Here is an 18,250-nt window from a genome sequence, read left to right as displayed (position 1 = left end):
CTAATGGTTCCTTTACCTCCAGGTCCCTGATCAAATCCGGTTCATTGCACAACACTAAATCTAGAATTGCCTTCTCCCTGGTAGGCTCCAGTACAAGCTGTTCTAAGAATCCATCTCGGAGGCACTCCACAAACTCCCTTTCTTGGGCTCCAGTACCATTCTGATTCTCCCAGTCTACCTGCATGTTGAAATCCCCCATGACAACTGTATCATTACCTTTGTGTCATGCCAATTTTAGCTCTTCATTCAACTTACACCCTACATCCAGACTGCTGTTTGGGGGCCTGTAGATAACACCCATTAGGGTCTTTCTACCCTTAGAATTTCTCAGTTCTATCCATACTGACTCTACATCCCCAGATTCTATGTCCCCCCTCACAAGGGACTGAATATCATTCCTCACCAACAGAGCCACCCCACCCCCTCTGCCAGTCAGTCTGTCCTTTCGATAAGATGTATATCCTTGAATATTCATTTCCCAGGCCCTGTCCGCTTGAAGCCATGTCTCAGTTATTCCCACAACATCATACTTGCCAATTTCCAACTGAGCCTCAAGCTCATCTACTTTATTCCTTATACTTCATGCATTCATATATAATACTTTTAATTCGGTACTCCCCTCTCCTTTCATATCAATTCCTATTTCACTTGGCCATACTGTATCTCTTCTTGAGCTTTCTACTCCATTGATTCTGTTGTCCTTTTTAACTTTTCTTATTTTCACTTTCCCTTTAACTCCATCCTTATATTTCCAGTTCATCCCCTCCCCCCCACTACTTAATTTAAACACATCCGTGTTGCAGTGGCAAACCTGTCTGCCAGAATGCTGGTCCCCCGCCTATTAAGGTGCAACCCGTCCCTTTTGTACAATTCATCCCTACCCCAAAACAGATCCCAGTGGTCCAAGAATGTAAATCCTTGCTTCCTGCACCAGTTCCCCAGCCACACATTCAGATCCATTATCTCCCTGTTCCTGCCCTCTCCAGCACGAGGAACTGGAAGCAAACCAGAGATAACCACCCTGGAAGTCCTGTTTTTCAGCCTTCTTCCAAGTTCTCTGAAGTCCCGCTGCAGAATGTCCTTCCTCTTCTTCCCGATGTCATTTGTGCCGACATGCACTACCACCTTTTGTGGTATACTGGCATCACATTATTTGCAACTTTCCCTATTAGCCTTTTTCTTGTTTTGCATTAAGCATGTTTTGCAGCTTTTTCAATGTGTTAAGTTTGACATGGTATAATTATAGACTTAAGAAGAAGATATTCACAATTTCTGTACAATTCATTTGCTGCTTCTAGTAAGTAATAGCCAAATGGCTCCAGAGGTTCTGCTGTACTCAGAAAAATGTGACATTTTAGCAAGCTGAGGTATACAGTACTGTGCAAAAGTCTTGGGTACATGTGTTTAAAAAAAATAATAATTACGTAAAGCAAAGATGCTTTCAAAAATAATGAAATGAAAAGTTTCTAAATATCAATAAAATTACTATAAAGAACAGAAAACAGTTTTAAAAAATACTAGCAACACACACAAAATGCTGGTGGAACACAGCAGGCCAGGTAGCATCTATAGGGAGAAGTACTGTCGACGTTTCGGGCCGACACCCTTCATCAGGACTAACTGAAAGGAAAGATATTAAGAGATTTGAAAGTAGTGGGGGGAGGGGGAAATGCAAAATGATAGGAGAAGACCAGAGGGGGTGGGATGAAGCTAAGAGCTGGAAAGGTGATTGGCGAAAGTGATACAGAGCTGGAGAAGGGAAAGGATCATGGGACGGGAGGCCTCGGGAGAAAGAAAGGGGGAGGGGGGAGTACCAGAGAGAGATGAAGAACAGGCAGAGTGATGGGCAGAGAGAGAGAGAGAAAAAACAAACAACTAAATATGTCAGGGATGGGGTAAGAAGGGGAGGAGGGGCATTAATGGAAGTTAGAGAAGTCAATGTTCATGCCATCAGATTGGAGGCTGCCCAGCCGGTATATAAGGTGTTGTTCCTCCAACCTGAGTTTGGATTCATCTTGACAGTAGAGGAGGCCATGGATAGACGTATCAGAATGGGAATGGGACGTGGAATTAAAATGTGTGGCCACTGGGAGATCCTGCTTTCTCTGGCGGACCGAGCGTAGGTGTTCAGCGAAATGGTCTCCCAGTCTGCGTCGGGTCTCACCAATATATAAAAGGCCACACCGGGAGCACCGGATGCAGTATACCACACCAGCCGACTCACAGGTGAAGTGTCGCCTCACCTGGAAGGACTGTCTGGGGCCCTGAATGGTGGTGAGGGAGGAAGTGTAAGGGCAGATGTAGCACTTGTTCCACTTACAAGGATAAGTACCAGGAGGGAGATTGGTGGGAAGGGATGGGGGTGGGAACAAGTGGACAAGGGAGTCGTGTAGGGAGCGATCCCTGCGGAAAGCAGAAAAGGGGGGAGGGAAAGATGTACTAGGTAGTGGGATCCCGTTGGAGGTGGCGGAAGTTACAGAAAATTATACGTTGGACCTGGAGGCTGGTGGGGTGGTAGGTGAGGACAAGGGGAAACCCTATCCCGAGTGGGGTGGCGGGCGGATGGGGTGAAGGCAGATGTGCGGGAAATGGGAGAGATGCGTTTGAGAGCAGAGTTGATGGTGGAAGAAGGGACGCCCCTTTGTTTTAAAAAAAAGGAAGACACCTCCTTCGTCCTGGAATGAAAAGCCTCATCCTGAGAGCAGATGCAGTGGAGACGGAGGAATTGTGAGAAGGGGATAGTATTTTTGCAAGAGACAGGGTGGGAAGAGGAATAGTCCAGGTAGCTGTGTGAGTCTGTAGGCTTATAGTAGATATCAGTAGATAAGCCGTCTCCAGAGATGGAGACAGAAAGATCACGAAAAGGGAGGGAGGTGTCGGAAATGGAGCAGATAAATTTGAGGGCAGGGTGAAAGTTGGAGGCAAAGTTAATAAAGTTAACGAGCTCAGCATGTGTGCAGGAGGCAGTGCCAATGCAGTCGTCGCTATAACAAAGGAAAGGAGGGGGATGGATACCGGTATAACCTTGGAACATGGACTGTTCCACAAAGCCAACAAAAAGGCAGGCATAACTGGGACCCATACGGGTGCCCATGGCTACACCCTTGGTTTGGAGGAAGTGGGAGGAGCCAAAGGAGAAATTATTGAGAGTAAGAACTAATTCCGCTAGACAGAGGAGAGTGGTGGTAGAGGGGAATTGGTTAGGTCCGGAATCCAAAAAGAAACCAAGAGCTGTGAGATTGACCGGGTGGGGGATGGAGGTATATAGGGACTGGACATCCATGGTGAAAATAAGGCTAGATCAAGTTAATATTTAATGTGACCACTCTTTGCTTTTAAAATTGCATCAGTTCTCTCGGGTACACTGTCATGCAGTTTTATCAGAGAATCAACTAGAAAGTTTTTCAAGTTTCTTGGGGAACTTGCCACAGTTCTTTGGCTATCTCACTTGCTTCCGTCTCTCCGTGTAATCCCAGTCTGTCTTGATGATGTTGAGATCAGGGCTCTGGAGGACATGCTGTCTGAAACCGTATAAGAAGCCTAGGGTGCCTAAGACTTTTGTACAATACTGTGCATCTTTCACCATTTAAAAATATAGTGATTTTTCTCTTTTTTTTCCCAGGTGTTGAAAGTGGTGGGTAAAACTGTTAAATTGTATGTTTTTAGTATAGTTTTGTAAGAACTATTCTCTGGCTGTTAGTGATGATGCACTCTGTTCTGTTCTGTTAGGGAAGAATGGGTCATATGAGCTGTCATGATGTTCAGAAGAGGTTGAATTTTAATGAAGGGCTGGATTTGAAGATCCAGACCTTGTAACAGTGATCACTTGATTTCACTAAGCTAAGCAACAGATTTAAACAGAATTGAAACAAGAATAGTTGTGCTTTGCCTGACATTGATGTGGAAAGGAATTTGCAGCTATCCAGTTTCTACCTGATGTAAGCAATCTGCACATTACTGCACTAGGTGACTCTGGTGAAGATGCGGTCTCATATATCTTCCTGCAGTAAAGTTCAAGAGCAGATGGACAACTGTCCAAAGTTTGTACCTGTTGTTCCAACCTCACAGCCCATTCCCAGGTAAGAAATCTCTGTTGCAATTGCAACGTTGCCTCTTCTAAACAGGCTCATGGAAATAACTCAATGTTAGAACTCAACAAAATTCATAATCGGTTTCAAAGCATTTCAACTACCAGAGTGACTATTGTCATTTCCATAGAGTGGTTGCATCCGTTCTGAGTATTTGGGGAAGGAGTTAACTATATTGTATAAACCGTTCTGGTGCACACTTCACTTCTTGTTTAAAACTTTTTTTTTGAAATTCTGAAGAGAAAAATAAGTAAAAACAAAATCAGATGGAAATTTTGTTGTGTTTAAGATGGGCAAATACTAGAAAAATAAAGAAATGAGGTTCTTTGCAGTGCAATGAAGAAATTTGTGTTACAGAATATGGAAATTGCATAATAACTCAACAGGAAGGGCAGAGCACGTGCATGTGTACTGGCACACGGAAGAATTTCATAATTGCAAAGGGACTTCTAAACAAGGATCAGGATTTTGAATTCTTTTATGTGTGGAGGTGCAGACACAATGGAGTTGGTAAATAAAAAGGCAATAAAGAAGTGGAATTTTTGCAAACCAGAATGATTATAAAGATCTGTGCCTTTCCTATTTCTGAAAGTGGTACTGTAGATATCTGAACAGTGTGTGCATTGGATTAATCAGTTATAGAGTGAGCAAATCTCTGAGATTTATGGCATAAAGGGGGTTATTCAGTGAAATTCTATTTGCCAGCCATTGGTCTCTAGTTTACTTATGGCACATGCCTATTGAAATATCTTCTGAAATGTGATGATACTCTGCCATCCTTTCTAAGGCAGTAATCTTCTGACATTTTCTTTTCAACAACACCCTTTCTTCCCTACCCTTCCTTGGCCCTTTGGATAAAGAAGGGTTCTTTGTTCTCCCTGGTTATTGACCTCTGTTACAGGATGAATGTTATGTTAATTAATAATAAGGATAATTTTGTAATCTGTGAAGTCAAACATACTTGAAGCCTGTTATTCTTCATTTGTTGCTATCTTTTATTTTCTGCTCTGTATTTGCCCCTCCTTTCCTAATTAGGACTTAAAAATGACCTCTTGGCCTGCTACAGTCCAAAAGCAATTATCCTTGACCCGTGCAAACTTGTTGGGCATGTAATCAGATGTGCATATACAAATTACTGGGAGAATTCTTTTGAAGAGGATTTATGAGCATTTGGAAAACCATGGTCTAATTGGGGAGAACCAGCATGACTTTGTTCAGGGCAGATCGTGTCTTACCAACTTGATTGAGATTTTTGATGAATCAATGAGGATGAATGATGTAGATAGAGTCGTGGATGTTATCTATATGGATGTTAGTAAGATGTTTGACAAGATCCCTCATGGGAGGTTCATCCAGAAGATTAAGGTGCATGGGATCCATAGCGAATCAGCTGTTTTGATACAGAACTGGCTTGCCCATAGTAAACAGAGGGTGGGGGTCGAAGGGATTTATTGTAGCTGGAGGTTTGTCATTATTGGTGTTTTGCAGGAATCTTGAACTGGGATCTGTGCTATTTGTGATGTATATAAATGACCTGCATGAAAATGTAGATGGGTGGGCTATTATGTTTGCAAATGATACAAAAATTTGCGGTGTTGTGAATAGCATCTAAGTAAAGAGTACTATAGGATTTAGATCAGTTGTGGATTTGGGCGGAGAAGTGGCAGACAGAGTTTAACCCTGCTAAATGTGAAGAGTTGCACTTTGGTAGGTCAAATGCAAAGAGGCAGTGCACCATTAAGGGCAAGATCCTTAACAGTGTGATGAGCAAAGGGAACTTTGGGTCCAAATTCATAGCTCTTTGAAAGTGATTACATAGTTTGATAGCAGGGTTAAGAAGGCATATGGAATGCTTGGCTTCATTAGTTGAGAAATTGAGTTCAAAAGTCAAGAAGTTGTATTGCAGCTTTATAAAACTCCTGGCCGCATCTGGAATTTTGTATACAGTTTTGGTCATTGTAGCAAGGATGTCAAGGTTTTGGAGAGGGTGTAGAAGAGGTTTACTAGGATGCTGCCTGGATTAAAGGGCAAGTGCTACAGTGAGATGTTGGGACAAACTTGGGTTGTTTTCTCTGGAGCAGCGGAGGTTGAGTGGAGATCTGATAGAGGTTTATAAGATTATGAGAGGCATAGATTAGACTGGGAGTATTTTTTTCTAAGGGTTGGAATGTCTAATTCCAGGGTGTATGCGTTTAAGGTGAGAGGGAGTAATTTCAAAGGCAATGTGAGGGGCAAGTTTTTTTACACAGAGAGGAGTAGGTGCCTGGAATGTGCTGCCTGGGTCATGGTAGTGGCAGAGACATTAGAGACTTTTAAGAGATGTTTAGATAGGTACATGAATATAAGGAAAATGGAAGGATATAGGCATTGTGTAGGCAGAAGAGATTAATTTTGTTAGCCATTTGATTGTTAACTTAATTGGTTCTATTAAAAGGGCCTGTACATGTGCTGTGCTGTTCTGTGTTCTAAATTACTAAAGCTTGCTTATTCTCCTTCAGTAATATTCCAAACCGTTCCACATTCGTTTGCCCATACTGTGGTGCACGAAACCTTGATCAACAAGAACTAGTCAAACACTGCATGGAAAATCATCGCAGTGATCCCAACAAAGTGGTGAGTGTCCAGTTTCTCATTTACTGTTCTAACCATGATAACCAAAGGTTGAGAGTTTTCAGCAGATCTTAAAGTATGTTTTTCATGTAATTTTATTCCTCCAGTATTTTCTGCCGTTGTCATATTTACTACCACAAGTAAGGAAGTTAATATTTCTGTTCAGTTTTACTTCCGGTTCTCGTGATTAGTCACAAGCAATGAACTATAGATGATTTTATGAAAGAAAGTCTTTATTAAAAAAACCACCTTTTATGCATTTAAGTGTATATTCGCTGTAACGTTCTCGCTCGGGTGTAACGAAACCCGAATTAAACGTCGAGTTAAACCGTAGTCAATGAAAACAAGGTCGCAGTAAGATTAACCATTTACTGTTCACTCTTCACATTAACGTATGGTGAAAACTGTTGATAAAACAATACAAGATTGGTACAGTGTTTGTTTCCTTCTAAATATCACATTTACATCGTGAATACTTGCAAAGGTAAAACTACAACAACTACATTACATTAAAGTGCAGCATACAGTCAGAATCTACCTGCTCCATTGACTGCTTTAAATACACTTCAACACAAACTATCCTGACTCTTTAACTAACGAAAACATAAACCTTATCGACCGTCGTTACTTTTAACAGAATCAGAATGTTAACATTTTAATTCAACATATCGATTATCTCATGACTTACAGCGTTGCTTTCACTGTGTTTCTGGTGCGTAGAGAACAACCTTACTTGCGCTGAACTGGCACATGTGAGCGCCCCCCACCCTTGCGTTTATCCCAAACCGGTATTTTCCCACAAGACGCGGCGAAACCGGATGTGGCGTCATCGCATGCCGCGATATATTAGACAACGAATTTACTTAAACAATCCTAACTTTAACTAAAAAATGCTAACAAACGAATTACTAAGCGAAAATATTATAAACTAATTAACTGCCATAAAGGCAGCACATTCGCAGATATTGGTAATGATACGTTATCTCAAAATTGTTGAATATTTCCTCGTCATGTGCTTTTGCCAACAAAATGAAGAAAAGCAGCACATTTGCTGGTTATACTGAAAGATTGTCCAAAATTATTACATGAATGTGCCATTATTTATTTGAACAAAACTCTTGCTGTGAATAAATTTGGTTCAAAATTTGAAGAGGCGATGGGAGGTCCAGGATGCATTATTGTGGTCTGTTACTGGAATTGGAGAAGAGAGGTTAGGACTAAGCTCAGAATGCATCCAATGGTACTTGTACTTTAGGAATGCCACTAGCATTGGCGTTAATGAACAAATAGACAACAAATAAAATGGTCATTATTTTGTTATCTATTCTTTGATTTTTTTTTTGGTCTTATTTCCTACCTGTGTAGGTATGTCCAATTTGCGTGGCAATGCCATGGGGAGATCCAAGCTACAAGAGTGCCAACTTTCTCCAGCACTTGCTTCACAGGCACAAATTCTCCTATGATACATTTGTGGTGAGCACAAGTTCATTATGCTAGTGAAAAGAGTAATCAGAGAATGGCAATAGTTTCGAAATGCATAATCAAGTACTGTGTAAATTTCTTGAATCATAAAAGTCAGGGTACCCACATGTTTGGATGTTTGCCACTCAATCCTCAACTTCACTGTATAATGACAATTTGGGTAGTGCTAAAGGGCAGTTGGAAAAGTAGGAAGACCAAATGTTGTGAAATTAATACTTCATAATTCACCTGTAATATGCGGCCCTGTGGTTCTTGCTTTGTGTTAAATTAGGTTGGTGCTGAAGGAGGTGTATGTAAAACTAGAATAACAATGGGGGGTGGAAATCAGACAGAGGCCATTTGGGGAAAGGAGAGAGGCCCTAAGACCTCTGACTTGGACAGAAGATTGGGAGAACTTTAACTACACAGTGGGATACAAAATAATATTTTCTAGCTGCCAGTTTATTTAACTAAATGATTGCCACCTTACTGCACAGTCCCATGGACAGCCAGTGAAAATAAAAGCTTACAGTTAGTTTAGCTGCCCCTCAGCTTTCAGCTTGACTAGCAAGTGTAGGACTAGGAAATACTTGTTCATCAAAGCTTACACCTAACAGTGTAAAATAATCTACATTTTCATTTCTATTTCTGTTGCACAACTATATTTCATTGTACAAATATGTGTGCCACCAAATAAATAAGACATATTCTAAGAGCATAGCCATTTATTACTTGAAACTAAACTAAATGCAGTACTCCCATGTGATTATTTAGGCTGGCTTTATGATTTATTATTGCTAAATAACTCCGTAAAAATGTAAAACCTGTTTTCAGTCTTTGAGATACTTTGTGAATTAAACTGCTAACCACTAATTGAGAAGGGACATTTCTGCAGAATGTATTAACTAGCTTGTATTTTATAAATAACTTTATAATTTTGTTCCACATATGATAAAGATGGTGACGCACCTTATGTAAGAATTTGTGTAGGGTATTCTGCATCATAGTTCAACATGCATATCTGCACAAGGTTTGTTTGCATAATTAGCAGTGTGGTTCTTTTGTTGGTTGAGGAAGTTCAGTCCCCTACAAGTGCTGTACTTATTTTCAGCCACTAGGTGTCAGAATGATCTGTATTTGTCCTATTTGTTTTGGCAGGATTACAGCATTGACGAAGATGCAGCATTACATGCAGCAATAGCACTTTCACTTACCGAGAAATGAAGCAGCTATCTGCATAGAGATCTAAGTGGACAACCTTTGTACAGGTTAACTCCTCTCTCCTGGGCAAAGGGTTTCAATTTCCCAGCATTCTGAAGGGTACTATCATCCTCTGCACAAGTCACCTTTTCTCATCTGAGCAAAAGTAATGTCCTCTCCCAGCATTCACTAAGGTGCTGTCATCCTCTGCACTGGTCCCTTCTTTACGTGTACAGAGGAAGTGTCAACGTCTTAGCATTCTGTAGGGTACTGTCATTTTCTGTATATCTGGAGAATTATCTTGCCCACTTGCAAGTATTCAGTAGGGTGCTCTCATGCTCAATAATAATTAGCTTCTCACACGTGAGCACAGATTATGCTCACTTCTCAGCATTCTGTAGGGTTGTCGTAGCTCGGCCAGTCACAACCTCCACTCAAGCCTTTGTTTTAAACATCTGTGTGTATGGATATACTGGGTATAAATTTAACCACATTTTTCTATACTGATAGGGGAGGGACTTAATATAAGTGGGATGTTTGACTTTGAAGTGTGTTTTTAATTTTCGGGTCATTCTGGTCATTTTGTGGATTTTAAGAACGAATATTTTAAAACTGGTACAGTGGGAATAGAAAACTTGAGAAATGATTAAGGGAATCATTCATGCGCCACATACTTTTCTGCAAATCAGAGCTCGAATTTTATAGTTGGTGATTGGAAATTTATTGAAAACTGGATTGACATGTGTACAACATAAACTTGTCTAGTTTTAGTTATATACCATGGAAAACTTATTCCCTTTTTCAGACCAAGGCTTCTAGCCATTAACTCATTGGAAAAAGCTTGTAAACTATTATTGCTTGATTGCCACAGTGTCATCTATATGGTATGGAGTCTAATGTACGAAACATGATCTACAAAGTACTTCAAACCTGTTCATTTGGTTCTGAGATGTAACCATGTGTTACCTCATTCCCTCGACTGAAGATATCAGTCAGTAATTTTCAAGATTTTAAAGGCAGATCTTTGCCTAATCCTGATACAAAGGTGAAGTTTATGAACATTAATGAAACTCTCAAGAACTGATATAAAACGATATGATCCAGGAACATGCATTTGTTAATTCAGATATATTAGATAACTGAAATGTGTCATCATTCATGATATTTGTGGGTACAGCTACAATATTTTTGATTCTGTGACAGCTTTGGCTTATGATATTGGAGATGCTTGCTCCTTTTCACAGGCCATATACCAATTCCAAGATTAATAGGTACAGAAAATCTTTATAGATTTTATGAAATTATTTGTAGAAGGTACATATAGGATTAAGCATGCTTGAGGTGCTTTTAAATTGAGAAGATCATGTGCTATTCAGCCTATGCATTTTACTCGTGCTTTTACCTTGATGAACTGAATAGTACATACGGAGTTTATTATTATTACCTCAAACACACATTATGCCAACAATTGCTGAGAGAGACTGTATCCTTTGATTGCAGAGCAGAGACATTCAACATGTCTTGGATAGGTACATGGAGGGCTATGGGTAACCATAGGTCAGTTCTAAAGTACATGTTCAGCGCAGCATTGTGAGCCAAAGGGCCTGTATTGTGCTGTAGATTTTCTGTATTTCTATGTGTCTTTTATCATAAACCCCAAATGTTCCTGTAACATACTTGTAGAAATTGGTTCCAGTTCCTCTTTGTGTATGACATCAACATGCACCGGGACAACTGAACACAATAGCAAGGAATACACAGAATTCTCAGAGGAGAAAATTCCTCTTTGTTCAGACTTGTTTCAGCATTAGTTAAGAGAGACCTGATCTGTTGCTGGGAATCAGAGGTACTTATCATCTTTTATGTACATCCTATTTAAAATGATTTACTTACTATTCACTCTCCCACATTTACTGATGCACTGGTAATGTCATTGGAACTCCAAAGCAGTTGACTAGCTTGGTAGTCTAATTGACTCCATTATTTGTCTGCCTGATCCCTGCCAATCTACATTCAGCACAACCCCCCAACCCCTGATGTCTCTTTTCTTTCTTTCCCTAACCTGATTCTGCTTCTAACTCCATCCAAAATTCTCAATCTCCTACCCAGCATTCAACTAAGTCCAGAGAGTTACTGGAGAAAGATTTTGGTGTGCACAGCCTATGTCACGCAGAAGGCTTTGCAGAAGAAATACTGCTCTAATGTTTCTTTTCAGGCCTCATGTAATTTCTATCTCTTAATATATATTTTCTATGTCATGAAGATATATTCTGCACAATTCCTATCAAGTCAAGTAAATATCACCTCTTAAAAATATTGCAAATTAACTGTTGAAGGAACAAGATTAGTTAAGTTCCTGCTTTGGGAAAACATTAATTCCCTTTTTAAATTATGTGTTTTCCACAAGAAATTTAAATAAGTTGTTCTCTCTAGTTTTATATGGATTTATTTTTTTAGCGTGTGGCACCAGACGGTTAGCCATTCTTGTCTGGCATATGGTGTCAGGATTGGTCTCCTTTTGGATTAACTGGGTCAGGATATGAACGTTCCTGACTTGACCCTTGTTTTTTTTTATGAGGCCGAGTGGCTAGCTCGATGTTCAACCCGGCACGGATGGAAAGTGTGCTCGGGAGTGGCCTGACTTGGATACGAACTCGGGAGTCTTCTTATCTATCCTTATATTGGATAAGGCTAAGTGATTGTAACTGTAGACCTTGAATAGAACTTGAGGCTGTAAATATTAGAAAATTAACTCAAATTTAAATTGAATCTTATTAGTAAATAAGATTAGTCCTTAGTTCTGTTTTAATTTCCATCACGAATGAGGTCTGGCTAACTTGCTGTGTTTACTTTCTTCTATTTGGAGGCACTGTTTTGTTGCTGAAAGAATATATATATTTACTGAATATCAGGCTAGATTTATATAAATCTGTCAGCAAATCACCAAAAATTATAATTCTGTCCAGTTAACATTAGCAAACTCAAAGCACTAGTTTATGTTAAAAAGCTTGCGGATACATGGATGCATATGCAGGGTTATTGCAGCAGTGTGTAAGTGTACACACTTTCAGCTCTATTGTAGAATGTCAACAGATGTGTTGCTGCTTTATCTTGGCAAAGCTTGTTTTAATGTATGTAAAATTAAAGTAGATGTAAAAACTACGGAGCGTATCACCAGAGTGTATAAAATAGCTTGCAGACTAAACCAAATCCATACTGGTTCTGTGGAGTAGGATAGATTGATGAACAACAATCCAGGCTTTCCAGAGATGATTATCTTTGTATACTTAAATCAGAAAGATTGGCTTCTCCAAAACTTTTCAGAGCTCACACTTGTTTACAGGTTCCAGCCATATAAATTACTGATGAGGACAGGATTCACTGTTCATCCCAAAATATCAGAATTTTGTTTCATAAGGCAGAACTGTTAGAGGCCCAGAAGGGAAAGTCTTCAACTGCCATGAGATCTTGAGCCAGAAGGATGGCTTTTCTTTTAGGTAAAGCTGCTGTTGTGATTGTGACATCCTTGTGGTTAACATCTCTGACCCTAGTTCCTTTATGGTCTCTAGTGACTTGTTAAATGTTCTCAGTAAATTATTGAGATTAATTGGTTCCGGTTGCGTGCTCTTGTTCACATTGATAAACATGTGTAATGTGAGATAGGACATGGGTGAACTTCAGCCATTACATCTTTAAGCTGTAGCTGATATATTTTATTATCATTTATTAACTTTGTGATATTCTGCAATATTCTGCATTCTTCATTTCCATGACAATATGCACTTACTGTGCCACAAATGGCTCACAATTCCTCCAGTTTTTTTCTTCTCTTTAACTTATTAAAGGAGTGATGGAAATTCATAGAAAAAGCTTCATTATCACATTTAATATCATATCTTCAACTGCTTTATTTGTAGCATTGTGGATAGACAAGTATCACCAGAATTTTTTATTGTTACTGTCATAATTTAGTTCTTATTGCCATTGCTTACAGAAAAATATTATCCACTCCAACCATTGCTATTAACTTCCAAGTGAAAGTTTGATGTAATTTTGTTTATCACTCTGAATATCACATTAGCTGTTGATGCTTCATTTCTGTGAAAGCTAAGTGGAGACTCTTGTCACCCGAGAACATTCATATTGGGTTCACTTTCAGTAATCCTGTATCACAAGGGCATAATTTTCACTTGCATTTTCTTAACAAAGTTTGCTTTGAAATAATGTTTAAGTGTAAATTAATAAGGAATTTCCTGGTCTTTGCACTCGCACCCTTGTTGCTGTTATGAACAATGCATATCCAAATGTGCAACTAGATAATCTTCCGCATGCGCAGGCTCATGTATTTCCATGTTCTGCAACGAAAATCCTTTTCAAGCTCCAAATATTAAACACGCACAGTAATAATTTTTAACCACAATGAATGCAAGAGATCTTTGCTGTGATGATAATGAGGATGGGAGATGGATCTTAAATCCATTTGACTCTCACTAACCATTGGGAGTTGACATCTCTTGATTTCTGTTTTAAATGCAATATATATTGCCCCAGGGAATCAGTTTATCATGGCTAGGTTTTTTTTTGTAGTGTGAGGGATGTAGTAAAGAATGCAGAACAGGTTAGGGTAAATGCAAATAAGATTAGCCATCATTTAAATGAATGGCCAGTCATGCTTTACAGAAGTAACTTATTTGATCTCCCATATTTTATTTCCAAACTAAAACCGTGATGCTTGATCATTTCAAATCTTGAGTTTTCAGAATATGGGCTAGTAAATCCTAAGTCTATAACCAACTGATTAGAAAAATACAGTGTGGCAAGGAGACTTCACAGAATGAAATTCGAGCTCTGAAAACATTATTGTATTACCATGTCTTGCCTTTTACATTCGGTAAATGTATGATGCCATCCTGTGTTATTGCTTATCATCCAATTTGGGTGGTCAGTCTTTTGTTATCTCCTTATTGTTTTGAAATCACATGATTCTTAAATGTTCAGGAGGGAATACAAAAATTCAGTTAGATTAATGTGAGTCAGATAAATCATTATAGTAGGATTCTTCCACATGAAAAAGTGGCTGAACCAAAAAAAATGAAGCATGTGCTGAGTTAATATTTTCTAAAGCAACATACAAGGTAGTAATTGGAAAGAGCAGCTAAACCCATACTCAAGAAAACCTCAGAGCAATTTGCCATGATTTTAAATGCCTACGCTCCACTTTACCTCTAGTCGTGGTTAAAATAAGTGAAAGGAAGCTAATTTTCATCCTCTTGTAGCATTTGCAGTTGGTCACTGAGGTCATGTTCAGCACATCAGAGATAAAAGTAGTCTCAGCTTTGGATAGACTGGTTTCAAAAAGCATGGAATGAATATTCCATTTGCAATAAATCTTGGAAAGGTTTTTTTCCCTACTGCTTTAGGACAGAACATTTTCTGAAGAAGTTTCATAGTGCTAAACAAGAAGAAGAATTCAGCAATCTAGATGATTATGAAATTTGCACTCCGATAGCAGGAACCAAAAATCCAGATAGCTGGCTAAGTATTTAATATTCAGACTCTAGAGAAATGTTGGATATTGGTTTACAATGGAATTACAGAAAAAATTAATTTAAACTGTTACAGAAAAATATATTCATTCTGTTCCATTGTTTAATCCTCAACCAACAGAGCACAAGTGAAAACTTCCAGTTTTTCATTTAAAAAAGTAATTTCTGATGTTACAGTTATATTAGAGTGTGAAAAAGATTTAATTAATGTGCAAGATTGGTGTTTGAAACTGTTCAAATCACTAGAGCTAATGGCTCACAGTTTGTAATTACGAATATACAGATATACAAGATAAGTTATATTTCTTTTATATCATAATTTATTAAAGCTTTTATATTTAATTTTGGGCATTTACTTTTTTGGCTTGCAGCTCACGAGCAAAAGTAAACATGGTTATAATTAACAAAAGCTTTGTTAGCTGCTAATCTTTATTTTCAATACCATATCGGAATAGGAAGTGTAATGTTAAAAATATTCTTCCCATTGTTTTGACTTTTCAATTAGATGTGATTTTTGAATAGGCTTCAATGATATTTTAAATTTACAATTTCTTGTTAATGTAAGCCAAGTTCTAATACATGTAAAAACAGTTAACATTATCTATCTGGAATAGCCAATGATGATAATCAAGCGGTGCATTTCACAGAGGCAAGGCCACTAAGCTAGTTTTGGTGTGATTTCCTTACTTATCATTCCAGTTCAGTTATATTCCTCCAACTGCAGAGGCATCAGATGCAGATTCCACATTCTTCCATCAAGCAGCAAAAAATGATTATAGAAATCTTATGCTAAACTGTAAAACAAACCTTCTCTAATTTTCTAATATTTTTAATGTATTACAGTGCACATTTTCAAACTAGTTTTTTAGGAATTGTTTGTTGCTGTGTGAAGTTAGTGTGTACATTTGGACAATTTGTAAATAAAATTTTGATTGTTCAGCAACTGGAACTTGTTTCATTTTTTTAAAGATCTTCTCACTATAGCACATAATTAAGCAAAGATTTTATTGCTAGAAAAATGGGATATTTTGTCACTTATTAGCACTCTTTCTTCCAGTAAAGTATCAAATTGAATCAATTTGTGAAATACCTAAAAGGAGAAAATCTGCAGATGTTGGAAATCCAAACAACACACACAAAATGCTGGAGGAACTCAGCTGGCTGCCAGGCCTGTTGAGTTCTTCCAGCATTTTGTGTGTGCTGTGGAATACCTGATTGTCATGATCCACTAGCAGCATCATATACAGTGCCTATAAAAAGATTTCATTTCCCCCCCCCCCCGAAGTTTTCCTGTTTTATTGTTTTACAATATTGAATTACAGTGGATTAAATTTGTTTTTTTAACACTGAACAGAAAAGACTCTTGTGCCAAAGTGAAAACAAATTTCTACAAATTGGCCTAAATGTATTACAATTATTAAATGCAAAGTAATTGCATAATTACTCACCCCCCTTTAAATCAATATTTTAATAGATGCACCTTTGTCAGCAGTTGCAGCCTTCAGTCTGTGTGGATAGGTCTCTATCAGCTTTGCACATCTGGGCACTGCAATCTTTTCCTCAATCTTCTTTCCAAAACTGTTCAATCTCTGTCAGATTGCATGGGGATCGTGAGTGAACAGCCTCTTTCAAGTCCAGCCACAATTTCTCATTTGGATTGAGGCCTGGAGTCAGACTTAGCCACTCAAGAACAGTAACTTTGTTTTTAAGCCATTCTTGTGTAGCTTTGGCTTTATGCTTGGGGCCATTGTCTTGCTGGAAAATAAATCTTCCAAGTCTCAGTTCTCCTGCAGAGTGAATCAAGTTTTCCTCCAGGATTTCCCTGTATTTTGCTGCATTCATTTTGCTCTCTACCTTCACAAGCCATTCAGGGCCTGCTGCAGTGAAGTATCCCCACAGCATGATGCAGCCACCACCATGCTTCACGGTAGGGATGGTGTGTTTTTCATGATGTGCCATGTTTGGCTTATGCAAACATAGCATTTACTCTGATGGCCAAAAAACTCAGTTTTGGTTTCATCAGACCATTGAACCACCTTTCAGCTAATTCAGAGTCTCCCATGTGCCTTCTGGCAAACTCTAACCGAGATTTCACATGAATTTTTTCAACAGTGGCTTTCTCTTTGCCACACTCCCATAAAGCTGCCCCGGCAACAGTTGTATGCGCAGTCTCCTTTCTCAGCCACTGAAGCTTGTAACTCATCCAGAGGTGTCATTGGTCTTTTGGAGGCCTCCCTCACTAGTCCCCTTTTTGGACAGTCACTCAGTTTTTGAGGACTGCCTGCTCGGGCAGGTTTACAGCTGTGCTATATTCATTCCATTTCTTGATCATTGGCTTAACTGTACTGCAAGGGATATTAAGTTACTTTGAAATTTTCTTATATCCATCTCCTTCCTTGTACTTTTCAATAACCTTTTGCAAAGTTGCTTGGATTGTTCTTTTGTCTTTATTTAGTTTTTGCCAGAATACAGGCTCACTGGCAGTTGGACATTCCAGATACAGGTGTATTTTTACTATCAATTGAAACACCTAGACCGCACATAAGGCTGCACCAGTGATGTGTATATTAAAGTGGGTAAATGCTTATGTAATCAATTATTTTGTGCCTTTATTTGAAAATAATTTAGATCACTTTGCAGAGATCTGTTTTCACTTTGACACAAAAGGTTTTTTTCTGTTGATCAGTGTCAAAAAAGCCAAATCCACTGTGATTCAATGTTATAAAACAATAAAACATGAAAACTTCCTGGGGGTGGGGTGAATACTTTTTATAGGCACTGTATTTGTAAAACATCTTTTAATATAGTAAAACATTCCAAGACTTTCAAAAACGCTTTTTAAAATGTTAAATACACAACCACAAACTGTTACTGAGGTGGTGAGCACGTTTTGTAAAAAGTGGATTTGGGAATTCCTCAGAGAGAAAGTGGGTTTTGAGCAGGTAAATTCAGAACAAGGACATGAACTGAAAATCAAGGCCAACATTGAAGATTTGATGGCTAAAGGACATCATTACCCACTGGGAGAGCACACAATGTAAGGAAATGCCAAGAAGTTAGATTTACAGAAGTGCAAACACTTGGATTTTAGGGCCGAAGGAGAATTCAGTTAGGGGATGGGGTAGGGTGGGAAGTGAAGAGAGAACTTGGAGAGTTGGGAATTTTAATTTCTAGACTTTGCTCAATAGGAACCAATGGAAAAACAGTGACTAGGAGGAGGATAACTGAATACAACTTAAGGGTAATTATTGAAAATAGGAAATGCTGAAAATTCTCACCATGTCAGGCAGCATCTTTAGAAAAGAAATTTGATTAAGTTTCTGGTCAGTGACTTTACATGTAGTC

The 18,250-nt window shown here is 38.6% G+C and overlaps 1 protein-coding gene across 1 annotated transcript in view; it reads left to right on the top strand.

The window, feature by feature from the left end:
• Positions 1-15,848, top strand: part of rnf166 (ring finger protein 166) — a 44,706-nt gene extending 28,858 nt beyond the window's left edge. The window contains exons 3-6 of the mRNA XM_073070241.1: positions 3,967-4,079; positions 6,587-6,701; positions 8,064-8,171; positions 9,318-15,848. Of these exons, the coding sequence (XP_072926342.1) occupies positions 3,967-4,079; positions 6,587-6,701; positions 8,064-8,171; positions 9,318-9,383 (402 nt within the window). The 3' untranslated portion in view covers positions 9,384-15,848. The remainder of the gene's footprint in view (positions 1-3,966; positions 4,080-6,586; positions 6,702-8,063; positions 8,172-9,317) is intronic.
• Positions 15,849-18,250: the final 2,402 nt, after the last annotated feature.

The sequence above is a fragment of the Hemitrygon akajei genome, chromosome 17 (assembly GCF_048418815.1).
Source record: "Hemitrygon akajei chromosome 17, sHemAka1.3, whole genome shotgun sequence".
Taxonomy (NCBI): Eukaryota; Metazoa; Chordata; class Chondrichthyes; order Myliobatiformes; family Dasyatidae; genus Hemitrygon; species Hemitrygon akajei.
Note: the sequence above shows the minus strand (reverse complement) of the source record. Positions and strands in the feature narration are given on the sequence as shown.